The following is a 22,174-nucleotide window of genomic DNA, read 5'->3' as shown; positions in this document are numbered from 1 at the left end:
CCTGATGGCAACACATGTCCAGGCTGCAGGATTCATGAGGGCTGCCCTTAGCAGTGAAGACTGAAGCAAAGATGGCATTCAGTAATTCTGCCTTCTCTGTATCCCTTGTCCCCAGGGCCCCCGCCCCATTTAGTAGCAGAATAATACAGGCATACTGATGGCCCTAATTGATATATTTTAAATTTTGATTTAAAAACTGCATTCCAAATGACTTAGTTGACTCGGTTATTTGCATTTTCATATCTTATGATTTATTTTAGCTTCTAGAGCTTTGCAAAAGAGTTGGTTGGCTTTCTCCTTCTGTTGTTACCTTTCTTTGATGTATTAGATGCTGATTACTGCTAGACAATGGATTTTCATTTAACATTTAGTGTCAGGAAATTAATATGACTGCGTTACACTAATACTAGTGGAAATATATTAAGATTAATATATTAAGTTTAATATATATTAAGGAATGGTATCTAGCAATAAAAAGCTCTCATAATCAGTCAAAAAATAAAAAATCTTGACACTTCTGCTGTAACAAAGAAATGGCACAAACCTTCTGGATCTCTTCAAACAGTAAAGTTTTCACATGTTTCACCGAGGCCAAGCGTGTATTTACTCTAACAGTTGTGAAAGCTGGTGGATGAGACAGATGACTTAACAGAGCTTGGTATTTACTCTCTGCCTCCTGTGTACCTAAAGCAGTTATAAGCTGAGAAGGAGAGAAGAGATTTCAAAATAAATATTAAGGAGCTTCATACAGTAGCCTCTTTTACTAGGTAGAAGAGCATAAAACAAACATTGCATAGAAATTGAGAAATATGGTTGTGTGATGTAAAATAGTGGGGAATGTCTATGCTTTAGAGGCCTAACCCCAGGGACAACCTCATAAATTTCTTGAAAAGGACTAATTGAAAAACTAGTTATATTACCAAGATCATTCTAAACAGGTGGCAGCCAGAACCAAAGTTATCCGTTCATGAGCTCTGAGGTCTTGCAAAAGCATAGGCCAAAGGACCCAGAAGACAAGATTTAGAAATATGAATTTGTAACTCTTTTCCTGATATAAAACAATTTCATTTTGCTGTGTTTTCACATTAGGAATTCATAAGTTGTCTACCATATTTTTTGTTTTGCACTGGAGTAAGGTAGTATTTGTTGTTAATATTATGTGGTTAATAAGTGGTTAATTAGAGAATTAATGTGTGATTCTCTTCAGTGGGATCCAAAAACTGAAGCCTTAGATTTATGCTAAGTAGCCAACAAGCTTACATATTTTAAGCATAAGTCTCTTTAAATATCTGAATTCCATATGGACTTTGAATCTGAATAGTCGAATGCACATTATTTTATTGTGAGATACTGATAATATTAAATAATGCTAACAGTGTGCAATTTGTGAATATGTGATCACTGATTATTAATAGCAGTACCTTACACATACCTCACTATTTCTGAACACTTTGCCAAGATATTCTTCAACTTCACATTGAAAGGATATTTTGGGAAAGCAAGCCATCTTCTTTTAGCATTTAAAATCTGCTGGTAAAGAACTGAAGTGAGCAACATATTGTCTTAGTGATATTTATCATAATCTCTAATTTTGTAAATGTAACGTAAGATATATCACAAACTAAGTGCACTGGCCTTTCTGATTCTTCTGGTTGGAGAATCAATGTCACTGTACTCAAAACTCCAAATATTGCTCAGGCTGTAACTGTAATACTAATTACATTTTGGCATAGATTAATTAACATGTTTAGCATTTGCAGTGTAGGATAAACATATTAGAATGAAATTACCCGTTTCATTACTGTCACACCCATCCCAGCCACATCTTCCAAGGACACAGTATCAGTGTCTAAAATATAAGGTAGGTGTGTCATCATCTCTAAATCCTGTTCCATTAAAGTTCCTCTACTTGTCCTGGAGGAAAACTTGTAGCTTAGTCCTGGAATTCACTCACAAGGGTTCAACGTAAAATTTAATCAGCTCTGACTCTTCTGAAGTCCTTTCATTTATTACATTACATTACTGTAATCATTTCTAGAGATTATCTTCTAATTTTTCCCTGTCAGATTTCATTTTTCTCAAGCTTAGCTTTTTAGATTTCCTACATAGCTTAAATGATCCAAATTCCGTAAGTGCTGACATATAGGCAGGAATGTTAGTTTTTCTCATAGACTTAAAAAAAAAAAATGAACCAATATAAGTTTTTTCGTACAGCTATTCTCTAAAACTAGTGAAGAATTAATACAAAAGAAGCTTTGCTGATCCTTACTGTAAAGCTTCAACCAGTTTGGTGAAAGGTTACATGTTAAAAGATACAGGAAGTTTCCAGATGTTACTTTGATTCCTCTTCAAAATTTAGCTACAAAGTCTCTACTGTAGCTCAGCCCTGATACAACTGTAATTTCCTTATGATTTTTCTATGTTTATTTTCTGTATAAGCGAAAAAATGTAGTTATCTTCATAAAAATGTATCTGACCATCCGTACATAGCCTGTTTTTTGGAAGATTGTATACACTTCCTGAAACATACATACTTCAGTCTGAAGTAAGAATTCCTAAGAAGTTAATAGCTTAGTTAAACTAACTTAAATGGAAGGAAAGCGAGAACTCACCACTGTCAGTGAGGTTTACTCCATCCATAATAAGGAAATTTGAATACTAAAATACTACATTTTCATTTTATTAGACATACTTAAAGAACTTACACCAGAAAGTTGGGCATACATTCTCTTTGAATTAGAGGCTGCTTCTGACTTTCATCACATAGATCTCAAAAATACCTCATATTCCAGATTCAGCTGAAGTTTCAGGCTAGAAGACACTTATCTTTTTTAGACTTAATCTTCAAGCTCAGACAAAGGTAATTTTCAGTGTTATAGGTGGGAAGTTCAGTACGTTATTCACAACTTCAGCAGCCTTTGACAGAAATAAGCATAATGGAATTAATGAACTTGTTCTTAGATTCTAGCAAAATGCCTAATAAGAATTTACTTTGGTATTTCTACTAAATCGAATAGTACTAAAATAGTTTATACTACAACTTAAGTGACCAAAGTTTTCAGACAATGTAGCATATCACGCTTCTGAGTCGTTGTTCTAAGATGCCTACATTACAAAGTAAGAACGTATGGTTCACATTTGGATTTTTTTTCATGAGTATAATAAACTAGCATTAAAAAAAAAACCGAATTTTTAAGATACCTGGAATCCTGAATGCAATTAAACAGAATTTGAAAACTTGGAATCCTGAATGCAATTAAACAGAATTTGAAAACTTATAGAAATATGTATTATTTAGACCTAGAATTACCTTTGCTCCAGTTACCTCCAGTTGAGGTAATACTATGAAGGTATTTTTTTAAAGACACAAAATAGATATTTTGTGAAAAAACGGTCATTCACAATTACAGTTACTTCTTCATGGAAACGCAACAACGGATGTTGCATGTTGGCAACAGGGCTTGTTTTTATCTCTTTTTTAAAATGTGACCGAATAATATCATGTAATGTCTGCTGGTAGAGGATCAAAACCTTGGTCAGAAATGACTACACAAACAGGACAGATTTGATGAACTGCAATAAAGATGCATTAATGTACGATAAAGGGGAAGCATTAGTCCCATAATAAAAATCAACAAGATAACTTTATCACAAAGTAATGTAGACTCTCTATGGTTTGCATGCTCAAATAGAAAAAATATAGCGTGTTATCCTTCTGAAGAGGATGGCACGTATATTATAATGCCTGCAATAAAACGAGAAGCTAGGAACGCAATACTAATAGGAGACTTCAGGAATCCCTGTGTAGTCTGGGTGGATGTCACACAGAAGCATGATGCCATGTTGTGCTTTTGAACACTTCATGAAATATTTGGTCAAGGAATACAAAGCAGGAAATTTTAAGTCTTGACCCTGACTAGTTCATAGGGCCTGGTACAAAACATCAGTGCTGAAGAGCTGCTCTGTTGAAGCAATTGCAATGTATGTGGATTCAACACACACATTCAGGTAGCAAATACAAGAAAGCCAGTATCACTGTGCTTAGTTCAGGAAAAGGAACAACACATCCATGAAAAATAGTTCCTCTGTTAAGACAAGCAGTCAAAATAATAAAAACATTGTAAGCCATCTGGAAACTAATTTAAAAATACATAACTGGAGGTTCTGAGTGCACCCACATAACCTGCAACTTGAGCACTGCATGTATGCTGCTTGAATTTCAAGAAAAGACACAGCTTAGAAAAGTTTGGAGGAAGGTCATTACATAAAGATAGGGAATGGCTCCCAAATAAGGAAATACTAAATAGGCACTTGAGAGCAGATACGATAAAAGTGTTTAAAAGCCAGTGAGGAAGGCTGACAAGGGAGACTGGTGTACGTCCCCTCCCAGTACAAGAGTACAAACAGAACTAGCAAGTGGCAGGTTCAAAACCAAAGGTAACTTTTCCAGAGCAGCTCTGTCACACACCACGCCGCAGGACCTCGTGGACAGGGCGGGTTTTAGAAAGGAAGCCCCTGGACTCGACCCACGACAGAAAAAGAGCCCTGGAGGCAGCACGGCTCCGTTTCGCTCGCCACCACGGGGCCGGAGGTCTTCGCCCTATCGCAGCACACCCTCACGGCCCAGAGCGGCGGCAAGGCCTCCCCGAGGCACCGCGGCCCCCTCCCCACGCGAGGGCGAGGCCCCTCCCCGCCGCGCCGCGGAACGGAGCGGAGCGGAGCGGAATTTGGGGCTCCACCACCCACACCCCGCCGCTACTAAAAGCCGCAGGCTAAGAGAGCGGCACCTCCCGCCAGGCCAGGGGAGCCGAGGGCCGCGCGGGAGCGGGGGCGCCGCCCGCCTCGCCTCACCTCGCCTCACCTCACCTCGCGCCGCCCGGCTGCCGCGGCGCCCGCAGCTGGTCCCGCCTCCTCCGCGGAGCGGCAGGAAGTCCCGCCCCCGCGGGCGCTGACGATTGGCCGGGGGCGAGGGAGGCTGTTACCATGGGAACCAGACACGCCAAGCGGCGGCGGCGGCGGCGGCGGCGGCGGAGGAGGAGGCGGCGGAGGAGGAGGAGGAGGGTGGGCGCGGGCGGTACCGCCTCTGTGGGCCGGAGTGCGGAGGCGGACGGGACCGGACGGGACTAGACGGGACCGTAGCTGCGGGGGCTTCTGGTGCCCCTGAAGAGCCACAGCAGACGCGTCCCAGAGCCCTGAGAGAGCGCCTGAGGTCGGCCTTCGGCCGGCAGGGCTGGAGGCGCGGGCAGCGGGGGACGGGCCCGCCGCTGCCGCACGCCGGCTGTGTGTCATGCACCGCGTCAGCACGGGGCGGAAAAGAGTTTGCAATGCTGTAATTGCTTGGCAAGAGTGCAGTGTTGAATTCCAGTAGCTAAAGAAGCTCCTTTTACCAAAGCTGCTGATGATAAGATTTTTTGGATGAGCAAGCTTAAATACTGCTGTGTGAGATAAAACAGATCTAATTCCATCTCAACCGTGTTTCAGTGCACGCAGCTTCTTCTGCTAAGGTAGAAGGGGGGTCAGTTCTCTTCCACAGAACTTTCTTGCAGTGCTGAAAAGTGAGAAAACCGATATCCAAACAAAATTTCGGTAACAAGAACTTAAGAGTGCAGCACACAAAAACGAGTCATTTTTTCTTAAATGCTTTATTATATAGGAAAGATCCGAGCGCCTTCGAAATTAGAGGCCTTTTTACTGTTGAGTACCACAGGCAGCCACAGCGCTGAGGGGCAGAGCGCCGCCGTTAAAAGCGACAGGCAAGCGAAGCTGCCCGCCGCGCACGCCCCCCGAGCTCCTCCATTCCCGGCCGGTCCCCGCGGACCCTCTCCGTCCTCCCGGGACGCGCTGGACCTCAGCCCACCCTCGCCCGGCAGCTGGCGCCCGAGGCACCGGCACGCTACCTGCCCCCTGCCGCCCGAGGGAGCATCCGCCCCCGGGCAGCCCCGCTCTGCCACGCCGGGCGCGGCCGTGCAACGTCACCCGCCGCCGGCGTACGTGATGACGCATGTCGTGACGCGGCCGAGACGCGTAGGCGCTGGGGCGGCCGTTGGCCGGCGCAGCGCGCGAGCCAGCACTGCCGCGCCGGAGCCGCCGGCGGTAGCACCCGCCGCCGCGGAGCCGCCGCCGCGGAGCCGCCGCCGCGCCGCCACGGCCTCGCGGGTCCCGCCGCGCCCCGGGGGCTCGCGGCCGCGCCCGCGGAGCCGGGCTGAGGCCAGGCATGGGCCTGATCTTCGCCAAGCTGTGGAGTCTCTTCTGCAACCAAGGTGGGCGCGGGGCTCGCGGCGGCGGCGGGTGGTGGAGCCCCTGAGGACAAGGGGCCGCGGGCTGGCGGGGCGCCGCGCCGCCTCCTCCGGCCGCCTGCGGGCCTCCGCGCGGGCGGGCCCCGGCCGAAGTTGGGCTCTTCTTTGTGCGGGGTCTGGAGGGCTGTTTGCGCGGTGCCTCGTGCCCGGGGCCGCTTTGTTTCTCTTGCTTAGTTTGTCCCCCTCTCTCCCCCTTCCCGGACGGCTCGTGAAGAGCTGCGCGGCCTGCGGTGGGCTCCTGAGTTCGCGTAGTGGCAAACGCTGCTGCCTCCCAAAGTTGTTTTCTCACCCTGGAAGCAGCGGAAGCTTTGGGCCATCAAGATCTTGCTCGTTTTCTGCAGACCATCGTTCTGTTTTTAAACTGGGATCTGCTGTTAAAATCGCACTGTTCTTAAATAGTGATTCTACTAAAGCATTTCTGAGCAGAGAGCTAAGTATAAAACAAGTTCTGCTGGCTTTTAGCGCTGAGAAATATTGCCACCATAAGGGTGTCACCGTACAATTCTGGGAAAGGAAGAAGGAGTTGCAGCTTTATTGTTTTGGTTTCCTTTTTCTTAGTAAATGACAATATTAGATTACGTTGATTCCACTTCATTAGAGGAAAAAGAACACATTGTTCTTGTATAGTAGTTCTTCAGAGAAGAGATGTTCTTCATACAATTAACATATTAATGGCAATTAGTATTACAGCATCTGTGAGGCAGAAATTTTCTCTCCAGTTATTTTCTCCATAATAATAATGACAAAAAAGAGCTAGTAGTTATTGAGTCGTTTCCTCTTGCTCTTCTAATCGTATGTCAAATCTAGGCAATTTATTGGAGAATTTTTAGATTGTCCTTTGAAACTATTTGAGCATACTGGCATGGGCAAAATCCTCATGTTAACTGCATATCTAAAGGGAGTATTTCAAAGATGCAAATATGCGTCTTAGGCCTAACTGTATGTAGTGCATGTCATCGGTTCATCATAGCTGGCGTGGGTTTTGCTGATAGTCTGAAGCACTTGATACTGGCAAAATGAAAGGTTAAACAAAGCAAAGATTTAGGAAGTGCCATCTGGCTTCTATCAAGTGGAGCATGGAGGAGGAGGTGTACCAAAGTGCTTAGAGGATAAAGGAGTAAATTATGGGCATTTCACTAGAGTATTGCATACTGAGTTTTGCTTTATACAAAGGTGATAGTAACTGAATGTAAAAATGCAGAATGTAGAAGATAGCTGATCAATAATAGTTAGATAACTAAATACTTTAAAGAAATACCAACAGGTGAGTTAATGCACTAGGAATAGAAGGCACCTGATTTTGTAATGAATGCCAGGAGGAAAATATGTAGGTAGTTTTTTCAGACTCACCTTTTAAGATGCTAGTATCTGAAAGTGAGCCCCATGCATTTTTGTGCTTCAGAGTAGTTAGTGTGTGATGTGCAGAAAATTGAAGTCATTCAGAGTGAATTTCTGCCTAACAGAAAAACTCTATAATAAATCTACCTTCCATCCTACTAAAGCACTGAATGTGATTTTATTTGTTTACACTTCTTGTTTACAATTGCTGCAATTTGATTCTCTGCCTTAATGGCTAAATAAATAGTACATGGTAAGAATTTTCATCAATTGTTGAATTTCTAAAAAAAATCTTCAAATCTTGTTACAGTGGATGCAATAGGAACAAAGTGAAGCTATAATACACTTGCATAATGAAGATAAATCTCTCTTTAAGCAGAATTAAGTTTATAAAGTGCAGACCTTTTTAATATTTTGTTTGTATCAAAACTATTTCTTTTAATTAAATGAGTATTTTTGCTATTACTGTTTCAATTGCCATATCAAGTCTTTTGAGCTGAAAACAGATATAGATTTTTGTAAATTATGGGACTTTGTAAGAATGTTAATTTTGGATCTTCAGTTACCTGGGGTTATTTGCAAGTAAGGTGACTTCAGTAAGGTAACTGAGGTTTGGGAAGGATTCTTTTAAGCAATTTATTTTTTTTTTTTTACAATTAACCAAGCACTCAAGGAGTTTTCTTCCTGAAATACTTCCTTCAGGTAGAGAATCCTCTGAGATCTGTTTGAAGTTAACTGTTGGTTAAAGAGCTGGAACAAGTATAATGAGCTGTACCATATCATTGCAACCCTGCAAATTCTAAGGGAATTTGTGAATGAAAAAGCTGAACTGCATGTGTCATTTAACCCTTTGCATAGAGCCACCTTGATATATGAGGACTGAAATAGGAAACTTCTTAAAACAGAGATCTAGGGGAAAAATAGATTGATAAGCCTGTTGCTTGTGCCAGGTAAATAGTAGAAATAGAGTAAATAAAAGAGCTGGTGGGCATGTAGAGATTGCCTTTTCTAAAGAGGGGGCATGGGACCACTGATCTGTTGGAATTCTTTGAAGCTGTCCAGTTGCATGTCAATATCAATTTTAATTGCACGTTGTATTAGTGCATTTTAGTTGCATATTGATTATTAACCATATGTAACATTCTAAATAAATTTTTTATTTTTGAATTTTCTTATTTTGCTAAACTGAAGATATACTGCATAGACACTTTAGAATGCCCATAATCTATTGTTACTTGACTGATTATTTCTTTTTCAAATGGAAGTGATATTTAAAAGGATTGAAAACAATTATGAAGGCAAAACATGCTTTAATAAATCTTTTCTCACATATGTAGCACAAATAGTAAGATTTGACTTTAGTAGCAAAAGATACATGAGGTAATCCTCTTACTGTTTCCCTTATTCATTTATTTTTCAAATGTGTTGGAGGAAAAGATTCCTGTTTGCCATTAAAAGACTTAACTTTTTTTTTTTTTAATCTTTGCCAATTAGAAAGGGGAAAAGGAAAAGCTGTGAGGGCTGTATTTGCAATTTTGGGTCCCTCTGTTGCAGAGGAATATAGAAGAGTAAGTGAAGAAAATAGCATCTTATTAGTTCTTCCTTCAACCATCTACGAGATCATCCTCCTTGTCCCATTACTTTGCAGTATTAGACTGCCAGTGGCTTTGTAAGAATTTTATGTTTTGCTATTTTTTTTAACTGCTCAGGAATGGTTGATATCAACAGAATTCTTTTAGACAGTAGTCTAATACTGTCTTTAAACCTGCACAGGCCTCCTTTTTTTCTACTTACTTTTTCCTCATTCAGCATGATTTATAAAGACTCTGCTCTTCTCTGGCAACTCTGTTACGGATTTTCTTCTCCCTTTTTAAAGTATGTAGAGGACTGGCAGGGCTTTCATGTCCTGAGTTTGAATACCAGCCAGTGAAAGAGAAACTTGGGTTAGCCTATAAGTACAAAACACAAATAATAGCCTAAATTACTGCTTACCATTTACTCCATAATTGTCCATTCTCTTATATGAAGCATCTTCCACCTGTTGCTCTTGGAAATGAGTACTCATCTAGTTAAACTTTTTTCTGTCTTAGTATGTCAGTTTCTATGTTTGTATGCGCTTCCTTTAGAGTGTGTGTGTATACAGGATTTTGCTTTTATATACATATATATATATGTATATGTATATATGTATTAAAATCTAACCAGACTAGTTAGAAATTTAATATTTGTGTATGTTTGAAAGTGAAGAGCTTTTCATTATCATAGATGAGTATTGATGTAAATAGCAATTACATAGTTTTGAAAGCAGGATGTTCTACTATTAATAGAAGGTGGAAACCACTGCTTGCTTGAGATATGCTTTTATCTAATTAATTGCATACTTACCTCTACATTAATAAACCCTTGTGTTTTCCTCCCCTCCCCTATGAACACTGAAGGGTTCATATTTCAATAGCTTTTAGAAACAACCATCTGAATGGGGAAAAACATACCTTTTCTTCATCATTGTGATGAGTATGGTACTGTTTCATCTGACGCTCTTCACATTCATTCTTAAGTAAGACTCTGAATGTTTGGCTTCTATTGTGAAAGTGGGAAATATGAGATGAATTGCCGCTAGGCATTACATCTTCTCTTCTCTTCAAAAATCATACAATCAGCATGCTACAAATGTAGAGTCGTCTTTTTCCAGGACAGTACAGCTGCTTTAAAAACAACAGAAGGATATTTGTGTTTAAACTTTCAAAGCCCTTTAAACTTACTGAATTAGAAAGAGACAGAAACTCTAGATATATGGCATGGTTTTATTGTAGTGGTTTAGTACCTGTATATTTCTTAGACTACCTGTAGGAAAAATGTATGAAGGCATAATTCATGAGTGACTTATAGGTGTAGTTAGTTTTGTATTCTCTTTCACAGAAGTATTGGTATAATTCACTCTAGATTTGAATACAAAAAGGACTTCTTACCACTTACATATTGAGAGAGGTTATTAATTGGTGGTACTGACACTTGTGGGGCAAAAAGCATTACTGGAATTAAGGCCAGGAAAAAACTATTTCCTTCTGATGCCCTTACAGGATGTAGTGCTAGGGGAAATGATATGGGGACATATGTTTCAAGACTCATTAGAACTGTATCACATAGCAAAGCTTTTATTAAAAGTTCAAAGCAAAAGTTTGATAAAATCACTTTCAGGATAAAAAGTACTAGATTATATGTAAATAACCTCTTTGCACACAACTGCGTAGAGTCCGCTGAATTTTTTTAGACAAATTTCTTCTTTCTTAGACCACCCATCTGCAGGCAAGAGCAAAGTTACTTGGTATTTATGACAAGTATTCTGACCTTTTAGTAGTTTATGTCTTATAAGTTAAATGTGATATCTTAGAGGAAATCTGTAAGATGTGAACCATATTTTGCTTCTAAATAAGTGTCCTGGAATTTTTAAATATGACCACTTCAAAAGTGAACCTATTCACCTGCTTGAGGCAGTTTTTACTTCTAGTATCCATTTATAACTTCTTTGCTCTCAAGTGATTTGCTTTTTTGTGGGTGAGTGAATCAATATCTTCTAACTTTGTGTGTGTATTGAAAGTAATTCTAATATACTGCTTTATTTGAATTTTAAAAAGAATTAAGTTCAGAGAAGCACATAGTTCCCCTGTGCATGGAAAAATAACATTAATGCAACATTTGGCAGATCAGTAGTATATAAGCAGCAGCTTTAGGTCAGTGTTGAGATTTGTGATCCATTCAAAATATAGTTTCTTCTTACTGTTTGCTGTGCAAATGATGGTAGTCCATTAAATGATGTATCTGTATTTGAGTCTTGCACATTAGACTAATATTTTCTGCAGACTTGGGATTTACTTTGCATGGCTGAAGATCTACAGACTCATCTGTTCTGTGAGAGCTAGTTCTTTCAAAATTTTAAAGAACTTATGGAGATTAACTGATGTTTTTCTTTACTGTATTATAAATATTATTCTGGATGTTTGGTGATGTATTTAAGATGGTGCACTGCTATCAATTGTATTTTTTCCTTGTATTTTGTATAAAACTTTAATTTTAGAAATTAATCATATTAATATCAATTCCTTTACAGTTTTAGGCAAAGTCAGTATTTCAAGTCTTAATGTCAGCAGGTGAGGCATTGTGGATTTTTTCCCAAAAGTTGTCAACATTCCTTGTAGGCTATTGAACTTAAAAAAAAAATAAAATAAAATAAAAATAAAATAAAAAAAAAAGAATTGTAATTGCTGCTGTTTCCACTAGTTTATTCTTGCTTTTTTTTGTGTGTGTCTATGTATATGCAGAACACAAGGTAATCATAGTGGGACTTGATAATGCTGGAAAGACCACCATTCTTTACCAGTTGTAAGTATACAAACTATTTTATTTTTCATTTTATGCTTTAGTATTTGTCACTGCTTAGTCATTGAAAATTTGGTTCTGAAAGGTGACAGAAACTCTAGGGTTGCCCTAGTGCACAGTACATACATGAATGGTATTAGTCATTATAAATATATTTCAGTTTTGTATTTAAATGATGAATAAAGGACCTGCAGTGTTTTAAAACAACTGTAACTAGAGCGACATAATTTTATAAGCACATAGTGAACTGCTAATTATTTTGCTATTAAAGCATATCTTAATTGGTAATGTAGAAATCATCCAGTGGCAGAAAACGGTAGGGAAGAAAGTGTTTTTAAATGAACTGGAATTCTAGTAACTTTGCAAAATCCGTGAGTGTTTCTAATTGTTTCTCAATTCCAATGCTTAATGTCGTTGACATTACACTTAACCACCCCTACCTCTTGCCTATATTACAGAAATGTCTATGATGAATTCAGCAATATCGACAGGAACATAGTTATTATGGTGTTTGTGGAAAAGGAGGAAGGCATAATTAAATGACTATGTATATATTTAGATATTAAGGAGGAAGAGGGTATTTCCCAAAAAACCTTTTTCTGAGCACTTTGACAAAGGTGGAAAGAAGAACTGGGATATTTTCCGCTTAGGTAGTCCAGCAGTCAACCAGTCCTTCAGAGTTTGTTATGAAATCAAATTGTATTTTAATAAATTGAGTGCGCTGATAAATTGTATTCAGAATTAGGTTCTGCACAGTTGAGTGTTCTCCTTATTTGAAGGTCACCTAGAATAGCAACTTTCTGCTCTGAAGCGAGCACATTTTAAGACTAGTCTTTCTTTTAACAAGAAAAGCCTGTTAGAGATACTTATCCATTTATTGTAAGCCTTTTCTCTGCTTGTTTTTTTGTTTCTGATGTTTTTAAGCACATTGACAGTTTCTTTATTACGAAAGCAAGTACTGTAGGAGAACTTTGTGAACTACAGTTTAGAATTGTTTTAAAATACTTTATTTCTGTAGAATTTTCTTGAAAAATGAATGATTTGATATCCTTCAAGAGACCTAAAACATGTATTGTTTTTCCCCCCTCTAACATTTATTCTAATTGAGCTGTGACAAGCCTTGTCGATTTTGCTGGTTGGTATTTATGGTGTGATATTGTTTTCTTTAGCTTAATGAATGAAGTGGTTCATACTTCTCCAACCATAGGAAGTAATGTAGAAGAAATAGTAGTGAAAAATACTCATTTTCTCATGTGGGATATTGGAGGGCAGGAATCATTACGGTCCTCGTGGAACACCTATTATTCAAACACAGAGGTATGTGAAGCTGCTTCCAATTTGCAAATTCAGTAGGTTTATTGGGAATATCTGTAGACCTTTATGAAGGCTGCAGCTATGTTATCTTTAAGTATTTTTGAGGGAAGAATAAACTCAAAAAGTATAAGGTGTCTCTGGCATGCAGCCAATTTTCTGGTAATATCTAACGTATTTTTCCTGCCCCCTATTCACTAGTGTTATTGTCTTACTTGTGGAATGAACTGTGAAGTTGGACTTCTTTTTCTAGATCATTGAATGATATCAAAATTATTTTTGAATGTTTTTCTCAAGTAAGTTAAAAAGCAATTTTTTTCGATGTACTCAGTGAGGATTTACAGTGGCTAAATGAACTTCTGTATGTCTGTCTAAAATGTTTTTTAGGGCAATGGTAATTAAGGATGAAGAATAATATTTTCTCCGGGAAGCAGTATTTAAAAATCTCAGCAGCTTGTGGCTTTTATCCAAAGGATAATAGGAAGGCTAGCTGTGCAGTAGTCAGGGCATACTGGTAAAGCTGCCATTGCTAGAAAGGTTGGCATAGAACTCACCAGCTGTTGTCCTTTTGCTTTCTCCCATCTCCCCATATCAAGATTCTTGATGCCAAAAGTTTATGAACCCAACATATATTTAAAATCTAAATAAGCTCACCTTGAGGCTTGTACATTGACACGAAGAGTTTTACTTTTAACAGAAATGATTTTAAAAAGTTTAAAGTTGGTTTTAATTGTAAATATTATTTCTTATATAAGTATTCCATCCCCCCAATGGGATTTTCTGCCTTTTGCCACCCTTTGGAAGAGGAGAGGGTAAAATGATCTACCCCAAGTGTTTAGAAACTTTTTAACTATTGGAAGCTTGATTATAAGCCTCACCCCTAGTATTTTTTTAATTATTTTTAATTTTATCTCAAAGAACTATGACTATGACAAATGAGAGAGGGTGAAGAGACTTTTGTCAGCAATATCTAGGACAATAACTTCTTGGCCTTTGCACATTGAATTTTCCTGGGTTCTGGAATTTGAGGAGATGCATGTCTTCATTCTTTTTTGATCCTGTTTGGCAATGCTTTTCACCGCATTATTCTAGCTAATAAGTGTTTGAAATCTAGAGCTGTCCAGTTGTTGAAAGGAAGAACTTTTCTTTACTTAGAAGCTTTGTCTGTTGAAAACAGTTGAGGGGGGGAAAAAAGGGGTCTGTTTGGTATGCTAATCCTAGCATCCCTCTTATTCGTAATTCTTTTACTGTTCCTCCTCATCTGCCAGACATCTCAGAGTCACAGCAGAATTAAATTTACTTAGTTTTTCATACTTTCCGGTCTCTTTCAATGGGCTATACATCTCCTTAATTTTCTAAGGCAAAGTGATTTGGAACATAAGTTGGAAAATTACAGCAGTGACTTGTAATCTTCCCTTTTGGTTACTAACTTGCATGCAGCTTTTATCTCTTACCTGTTTCCTTATCTGTAAATTGAAGCAATCTAAGTAAAATCTCTGAAATGATGTAAAATCCCACAAATAAGCTTTTATGTGCATACCTGTCCTATATAGTTTCAACTTAACATGGATATTTCCACAGTTCTGTTTTAAAAGTCAGAACAGAAGAATGTTGAGACAGGCTTACATGCCCAAAGTTTTTGAAGGGAGGAGGAGAAGGGGCCAGGAGCTGTGTCTGATGGTATATATTGTCTCTAATAGTTATCCTTGGGGAAAAAACAAAAAGAGGAAAATAAGGAAAAAAAGAATGGAAAAATTGTTCCCATTGGTGAGCTACAAAGAGAAATAATGAAGTGTCTCAGATAAATATTATCTGCAGGGAGTTCTCTCTGGTGCAGCATATGTTCCCTGTAACTTTTTCCACAGTAGCTGTATAATTTTCATCAGGACCTCGTTGATCTCTGTACTGGTTGTTCGTGCTTATGATGCTGTTAGTGCTGATTGGAGCAGGTGTTGGGAGGTCAGGAAAGGTGTTGAACACTGGTCGGGAGTTAAGATTTGCATGTGCATATTACTGAGTAATGCTTATTAGCTGTTATTAGTGAGTATTACCCACTATGTAACAGCATATCTTTTTTTTTTCCCTCTAGTACAAGATTTTACAGTAAAAGCTGTGAAATGGGGGGTAGAAAAGGTGGGATAAAAGAGTCATTTTCACACCAGTGGCTGTTGCTTTCCTCTCAAGTGTAATGTACAGACATAGCAGTGTCTGGGTATACACAAGAGCAAGCCCATGAGAACAGTGTGCTAGGAAGAGCAATAAAGGCAAAGTCACTGCCATAGCAGCTTCTGAGTGCCTAGGTTAAGGAGCACAAAGTTGTAAGTGAAAGGCCGGTTGCAGAGCCCTTTTGCATTACAAAGGTTAAGGCATTGTGCAACAATATAATGCTGAATCCTGCAGATATGTAACTTTCTAAGGACTGATGTGCTATTGGAATAACTTTTTTTTAGGCCCTGTGAAAAATTTGACTGAATTTCTAATAATGCTTCTTTCGCAATAGAGTTTGCATTTCATTTTAGTATTTTTCTGAGTATACAAGTAGTAGGAGACAGTAATGGTCATTTTCACTGAGAGCTGAGTATACTAAGTTTCTATCATCCACGTTCTAAGTATAATCCATGGCTTGTAAGTGCTTTGGTACCTACATGACTATTTTGCTTATGATTTTAGGGGTTGCAAATCCGACTGGGAGATTGGTATAATTAACCATAGTACATGAAAAGTATATCTTAGTTGCAGTTCTGAAATGTACATGCGCAATCTTTTTTTAAACTATAACTTTTGAGTATGGTTCCCAGAGGTCTAATAAACGAGACTAACAATAAACCTTTTGTTCTGTTTTCTAACATGTTTTTGAAAGTCCGTGCCTGCCTTGTGTAGGAAGACTTGCTGCAGTAGTAGTCTATTGAAAACTTGCTTTCTCTGTGTGTGTGTGTGTGTGTGTGTTTATCTGTTTTGTAATTTTAACTTTATCTACATACTGTACTATTTTTTTTCTCTAGTTCATCATTCTTGTTGTTGACAGCATTGACAGAGAGCGACTTTCTATTACAAAGGAAGAACTTTACAGAATGCTGGCTCATGAGGTATAGTAGAGAATTGGGATAATAGATTTCCTTTGTTGTGAACAGTCACATAATACTACATGGTTCCTATGTTAACAAAAATTATACATCACAAAAAAATTGAACCTGAAAATGCATGCCTGTGTGGGAAAATTTAAAACATTATAAGAGTGTAAACTATAAATAAGCAGGCAACTCATAATAAAGAATACACATCCCTTTACGATAATAGGGCTCACTGGATTGTAATCAAATCATTTATTTTATAAATGTTGAACTTGTAAAATATTTTAAATTCAAATTACTTCATGTTAACGTGACCACTATTGTTGTTCTTTACTGTCTCTTTTTTCAGTTTAATAGTTAAAATTGAATTGCCTACTTTTTTAAAAAAAATTAAATTTCTTCAATTTTCCTTAATTGTTTCAATACTGTTTCTTAATATTAAGGAACACTTATAATATTATAGTTAAATTAGTTTCAGTTTAGTTTCCTTCTGAACTATTTTATTTCTAATTTTATTCTGTGTTGTATTGAGGATTGTGGTATATTGGGTCAACTTCTCCTAACATCCTAAACTAACGTCTAAATTGAATTAGTTAAAGTACATTCAAATCTTCTGTGGTTACTCTCCAGCTGAATTTGAGTTGTGTTAAATAGAAACATCTTTGTTCTTTCTTGTCAGAAAGGGGTTTAGTACAGTGCAAATAATTCTGTTGAGTTCATTTCTCCGAATGTTTTGCAGTCTGTTTCAAATGAATGAGTTTTTCTTTACAGTTCAATACTAATCTAATTTGGGCCTGATTGTAAGGAGCAAATACTTTATCAAAATAGATGGAAAGATGACTTTTGTTGTGCATTTTTCCAGTGTAATTATATAAGGTTCCAGTCTTGCAAACACAAGATGGTGATCAGTCATGTCCTGAAAACAATCAGTAGGCCAACTTGAAATGGACTTTAATAAGTACTACCTGTGAAAGTGAACTTTTTACTTTAGACCATAAAGGTTTGTTGTTTTTCTCTGGAAGGAGAAATTGTCTCAAAATTTAATACAGGTTTAAATCTCTATTGAGTACTTTTAATTAGACCTGCCAGCTTCCTGAATATTGTATTTATCTTACTTCTGTATTTACTTCTGTACTCCTAGAACCATATATTCCTGTTCTTGTGTAGCTGCTTTATGGAGTCCTAATTTTCCTGCAGAAACAAAACTGCTTAGTAGTAGTATAAAACTTAAAAGCTTTCTTAAATTGTTACTGCTTTAATCACTGAAGAATTTGTTTACTGAAGTTGAAAGTATTTTCAAGGGAATGATATCTAGCAAACTTTTCCATTTAGATAGCATCCAATTTAGGTTTTGGAATGTTTATCTAGTAATAATTCCACTGGCTAGATGGTGTGGAGCTCAGTAAAATGCATTATAACAAGATTTTCATTAGTTGACATACGAATATATGGGCAACGCCAGAAGGACGGTTGTGTAAAGCTTCATAATTTGATTCTCTGCAGTACAGAACGCTACTAAATAAATTTCTTTTTCAGTCTCAAGATTAATCTTTTTTAAGTGTGATAAGTGTCAAAACTGCATGATATCATGTAATTGTAGAACAGTTTGAATGATGTTCTTTTGAGGACCACAGTTAACACAATATCCTTTTAGCTCTTTGTGATAACTACTGTAAATTACTTCTAGGATTTGCGGAAGGCTGCAGTCCTCATCTTTGCAAACAAGCAGGACATGAAAGGTTGCATGACAGCTGCTGAAATATCTACATACCTCACCCTTAGCTCCATAAAGGATCACCCATGGCACATTCAATCCTGTTGCGCTTTGACAGGAGAAGGGTAAGTGTTTAATATTAAAAGTACAATAGCGTATGAGAAATGGGAACACTGGTTTAGAAGCTTATTAACACCAATCTGGCTCTACTGAAAAGCATCTTTGGAGTCAGATATTTTTAATTTTTCCTTCTCTATTGAAACCTGTAGATTATTTTCATAGGTCAAATTCTATATTTGTATGAAGTATTTTTTCAGTTTATATAAAATTACTTTTTTCAGTTTATGTATGAAAAAATCTTATAATGTAATAAATGAATAATAAAATTCACTTAATGATTTTTTTTTTTTTCCATAGCCACATAGTACAATCTTTGCAAAAATGTTGTTCTGTGGCATCATACATGATGAATCTTATTGAGTATTGGCAAGTGAGAATATTCTCCTCACTTCTGGCGTGATTTTTTTTTTTTAATGCAGTGAAGATGTCTTATGGAGTGATTGACAGCATACTCTTCCTTAGGGTGTGATGTGTTAGTAAGAATGACTTGAGTTTTGGATTAGGTCTTTTGGACTTCTTAGCAGTTAACTCCACTTCCATCCTACTCTACTTTGGCCAAAGGCACTTTAAATATTTAGTTTATATACTAACTTAAATCTTCAGACAAGTTGGCATTTGGAGGAGGGGAGAGATTCCTGAAGATTAACTTTAGTCATCCTAGGTTTCATCTTTCTTAAATCAAAATAAAAAAACAAGGTGAAAAATTGGAGAATTTAAAACTGTGACACTGGTGATACAAATTCATCAAAAAAATTCCAGAGGATGATTCAGCTCAGGGATCTAATTCTGGGGACATCTGACAGGAGTTTGGGGAGATTAGCTGTGGGAGGCTGAATTAGCCTTTATGAGTACCTAGATTATGATTTACTTTACAAAACTAAAGCTTAAAGATGGCAAAAACTAGGAAACTGTATCCGTAGAAAATAGAAGGAAAATCCATCTTCTGGCACATAAGAACTTTAAATGTAGATGCAAATTGGATGAATCAGCAGAACAGATTCCATGCAATCTTCTTACTTAATACAGCATCTTCTCAGTTTTGTAATGGGATTGTGGAATGCTTGATACAGTGCCTTTTCTTTAACCAATTCAGTCTGGGTAAATTTGTCTTTTACTGTGAAAATGTTTAGCTTTTAAGTAAGCAATCTATCATGGGAAACCTGTATTAAAAGAAAAATAATTTGATTTCATGTACTTCTGAATAGGGGAGTGGAGTTGCATGTTTTAACTTTAGAAGAAAAAATTGAAAGAATGCCAAGCTTCAGTAAAATAGCATGCTTGACCAGCTTATTGTAGTTAAAGCCCATGTAGTTTTAGTTTAAAACACAATTTGTTCATGTTTCACTCTGAATTCCAGCTGCTTCTATTTATTTTTAGTAGATTGATCTAAACATAAACCAAGTGGAAGACACACAAGAGATGTTATATTGATACGAGTTCTGTTTTAACATCTTATCTTTCAGATTATGCCAAGGCTTGGAGTGGATGACCTCCCGAATTGGAGTGAGATAGCTTATTGGGAAGGGAGAGACTTCTATTTATCCTGTGAACATGTACATTTTTCTGTACTTCTGGCTGCTGAGGCAGTGACCATGTTTAATTTATAACAGCCAACCTCCAAGCTGTACTTGAATCAAGTGCAGCTGAACTGAAACACAAAGTATTTTCTTAGCCTTTTTTAATACACTAATCTTCAACTGGATGAAGTATGTGAATCTGCTTTTAAGCATTGAAATTCCTCTGATTATGTATTTTGACTTTTTCAGTGATAGCTTTTTAAGATCTGTTTTTTGCCATTCTCAGTGTTTCATAGCTGCTCATCCCAAAGTTTGTATAACTTACTAACAAAATTGAGGGCAGATTGTCTAGTAATGAAAAAGTAGTGACTAAGTTGACCTTTAGCATAGCTTTGCTCTCTTAAAGATGACCATATCTCCAATAGGGCTACCTGGAAAGTCAGTAGACTTCTAGCCAGCACAGAAATTGTAAGTGCAAGTGTTTAGGCTGTGAATGAGTTAGCTACTTACAGTTAATATTGAGGGGCCTTTTAAAGTGATATATAATTGGAATTCTGCCTTAAAAGAAATTTCATTCCCATTTTGCCTGCTAAGTAGTTCTAATTCTCTCTCTCTTTTTTTTTTATGAAACCAATTCTCTTTTTTTTTTTTTTTGTAATGAAAACACATCTGAAAACAATCTTTGTACAGTGGTGAGAAATCTTATTAAATGTTGTGTTATTCATTTAGCCCTTTAACTTTTTAAAAAAATAAACCTCTTGATAAAAAAAAACTTGGGATCATGGCGGCCAATATTATGTGTAGATGTACTGTAATTGTTAAATTTTAATGCTGTACATACACGAGCCTTCCTCAAATTTCAGTGAGAGTGTTATTTTTTAAACAAATGCAAAATCAAAAGGGAAGACAGAGTTGTATGCAGAACAATATCATAGTACTGTATGTATCTGTAGACTTTAGACTGAAATTCTTGATACTTATTTACATGTTTTCAAATGTAAGTATTTCTAGATTCTGTAGCATTGAAAATATTTTGCCTTAGTTTTGTTTTTAATCTTATTTACAGGAGCAGAGAAATTTGCTATTCTATTGAGATTTGCTCACCTGAAATTGAGTAACTGGGAGCTGAAAAAGTAGAGAGCTTCCCATTAAAAAAGAGATGGAGAAAGATTAGACTTAACTCTTAATTAAGTGGATGGAGTTAGATCTGTAAAGAGAAATGGGCATCTGAAACTACAGATGAAGTTACTGAGAGGGTTAGGCACTAAAAACTAAAACCAAAGGAAAACAGAAAAATAAAACTAAAGCAATACTAGGCAACCAACTGTTAGTGAAATCCTGCTAGCAACTGTATGTCTAACCTACTTAAATGCTTGGCAGGCTTTCAAAAAGCACCATCCTGCACTTTAGTGTGTCTAAACAGCACTCAGAATCTGCTCACTAGAAACATTTTGCTAATTCACTGTCTAGGCATGTTTCTTCTTTATCCAAGAATGTCATTTAATTATCCACTTAAATGACAAAGTATTTTTGATAGATCTTGTTTTGATAAATCAGGCACATTAGAGTTTTATTTATTAAAATTGTTTTACATATTTTCAACTGAATTCCATTTTTATTGGAACAAAACTTAATGAAATTTAAAAATCAGTACATATGTTGTCATAAATCTCTTTTTAAAAAGGACTTTGGATATCTGTGAAATCTAATTGAATAAATTTATATGTAAATGCTGGTTAGAAAAAGTCACATTCAGGAGAAAGGTTGAGTGTCAAGCCAACGTGTTGAAAAATGTTAAACTGGTGAAAAGCAGTACTTTTAAAATAAAAAAGGAACGCAAGACAAGTTTAAAATTTGATAATAAAGCTCCTTGCTTGCTCTGATATTCAACAGTTGTACTAATGTATGAAAATAAAAAGATTTGTTTTGTTTTTATGAAGTAAATTACAAATGGAGAAAAATAAAAATGATATGTTGAATGAAGACTCGTGGTGATAATTTTGGTTTGCAATTTAAATTTATTTTCAGGTTGAATTTTATGGAGTTTAGTGTGTGGTGTTGAATATATATTCAAAGTACTATTTGGATGCTTTATCCTTGTACTGCAAAAAAACACACAGGAATGTATGACTTTGTCTTTAATGCTTTTCAGGTAAAACCCTTTGTAAACTGATGGTTTGATTGCTAAATCTCATCTTCTGTGAGAGACTGGACACATCAACATCAATAATTAGGAAATGGTTGTTTTGTGGACCATAGAATATCAGAATAAAGAAACCTTTCTTTTAATTCTTTATCACTTCTTTAAGACCTTTGAGTACCTTTAAAAAAAAAATAAGCATTCTTGACAGTAGTTATGATCTTGATCAGCTTGCTCTACTTCATTTTCCGCAACAGTTTTCCATTTGTGATACCATTTTTTTCACAGCA

General features: G+C 37.2%; 2 protein-coding genes across 5 annotated transcripts in view; one reads left to right on the top strand and one right to left on the bottom strand.

Annotated features, from left to right (window-relative positions):
* NSUN6 (NOP2/Sun RNA methyltransferase 6) overlaps positions 1-4,909 on the bottom strand; it is a 29,271-nt gene extending 24,362 nt beyond the window's left edge. The window contains exons 1-4 of one of the 4 annotated variants that reach the window (XM_062569050.1): positions 4,852-4,887; positions 2,706-2,916; positions 1,433-1,527; positions 545-700 (exon numbers count right to left, since the gene is read on the bottom strand). In XM_062569050.1, the coding sequence (XP_062425034.1) occupies positions 545-700; positions 1,433-1,507 (231 nt within the window). In that variant the 5' untranslated portion in view covers positions 1,508-1,527; positions 2,706-2,916; positions 4,852-4,887. Of the gene's footprint in view, positions 1-544; positions 701-1,432; positions 1,528-2,705; positions 2,917-4,851 lie in introns of all 4 variants that reach the window. The other 3 variants (XM_062569051.1, XM_062569052.1, XM_062569053.1) reach the window with 3 other exon arrangements.
* Positions 4,910-6,148: 1,239 nt separating this feature from the next.
* On the top strand, positions 6,149-21,742 carry ARL5B (ADP ribosylation factor like GTPase 5B). Its single transcript, XM_062569045.1, has 6 exons — positions 6,149-6,260; positions 11,954-12,014; positions 13,181-13,328; positions 16,325-16,408; positions 18,081-18,232; positions 19,691-21,742. The coding sequence occupies exons 1-6, from the start codon at positions 6,215-6,217 to the stop codon at positions 19,737-19,739; spliced, it is 540 nt and encodes a 179-aa protein (XP_062425029.1). The 5' UTR covers positions 6,149-6,214; the 3' UTR covers positions 19,740-21,742.
* Positions 21,743-22,174: the final 432 nt, after the last annotated feature.

Source organism: Rhea pennata, chromosome 2 (assembly GCF_028389875.1).
Source record: "Rhea pennata isolate bPtePen1 chromosome 2, bPtePen1.pri, whole genome shotgun sequence".
NCBI classification, from domain to species: domain Eukaryota; kingdom Metazoa; phylum Chordata; class Aves; order Rheiformes; family Rheidae; genus Rhea; species Rhea pennata.
This window is presented reverse-complemented; position numbering and strand designations above follow the sequence as displayed.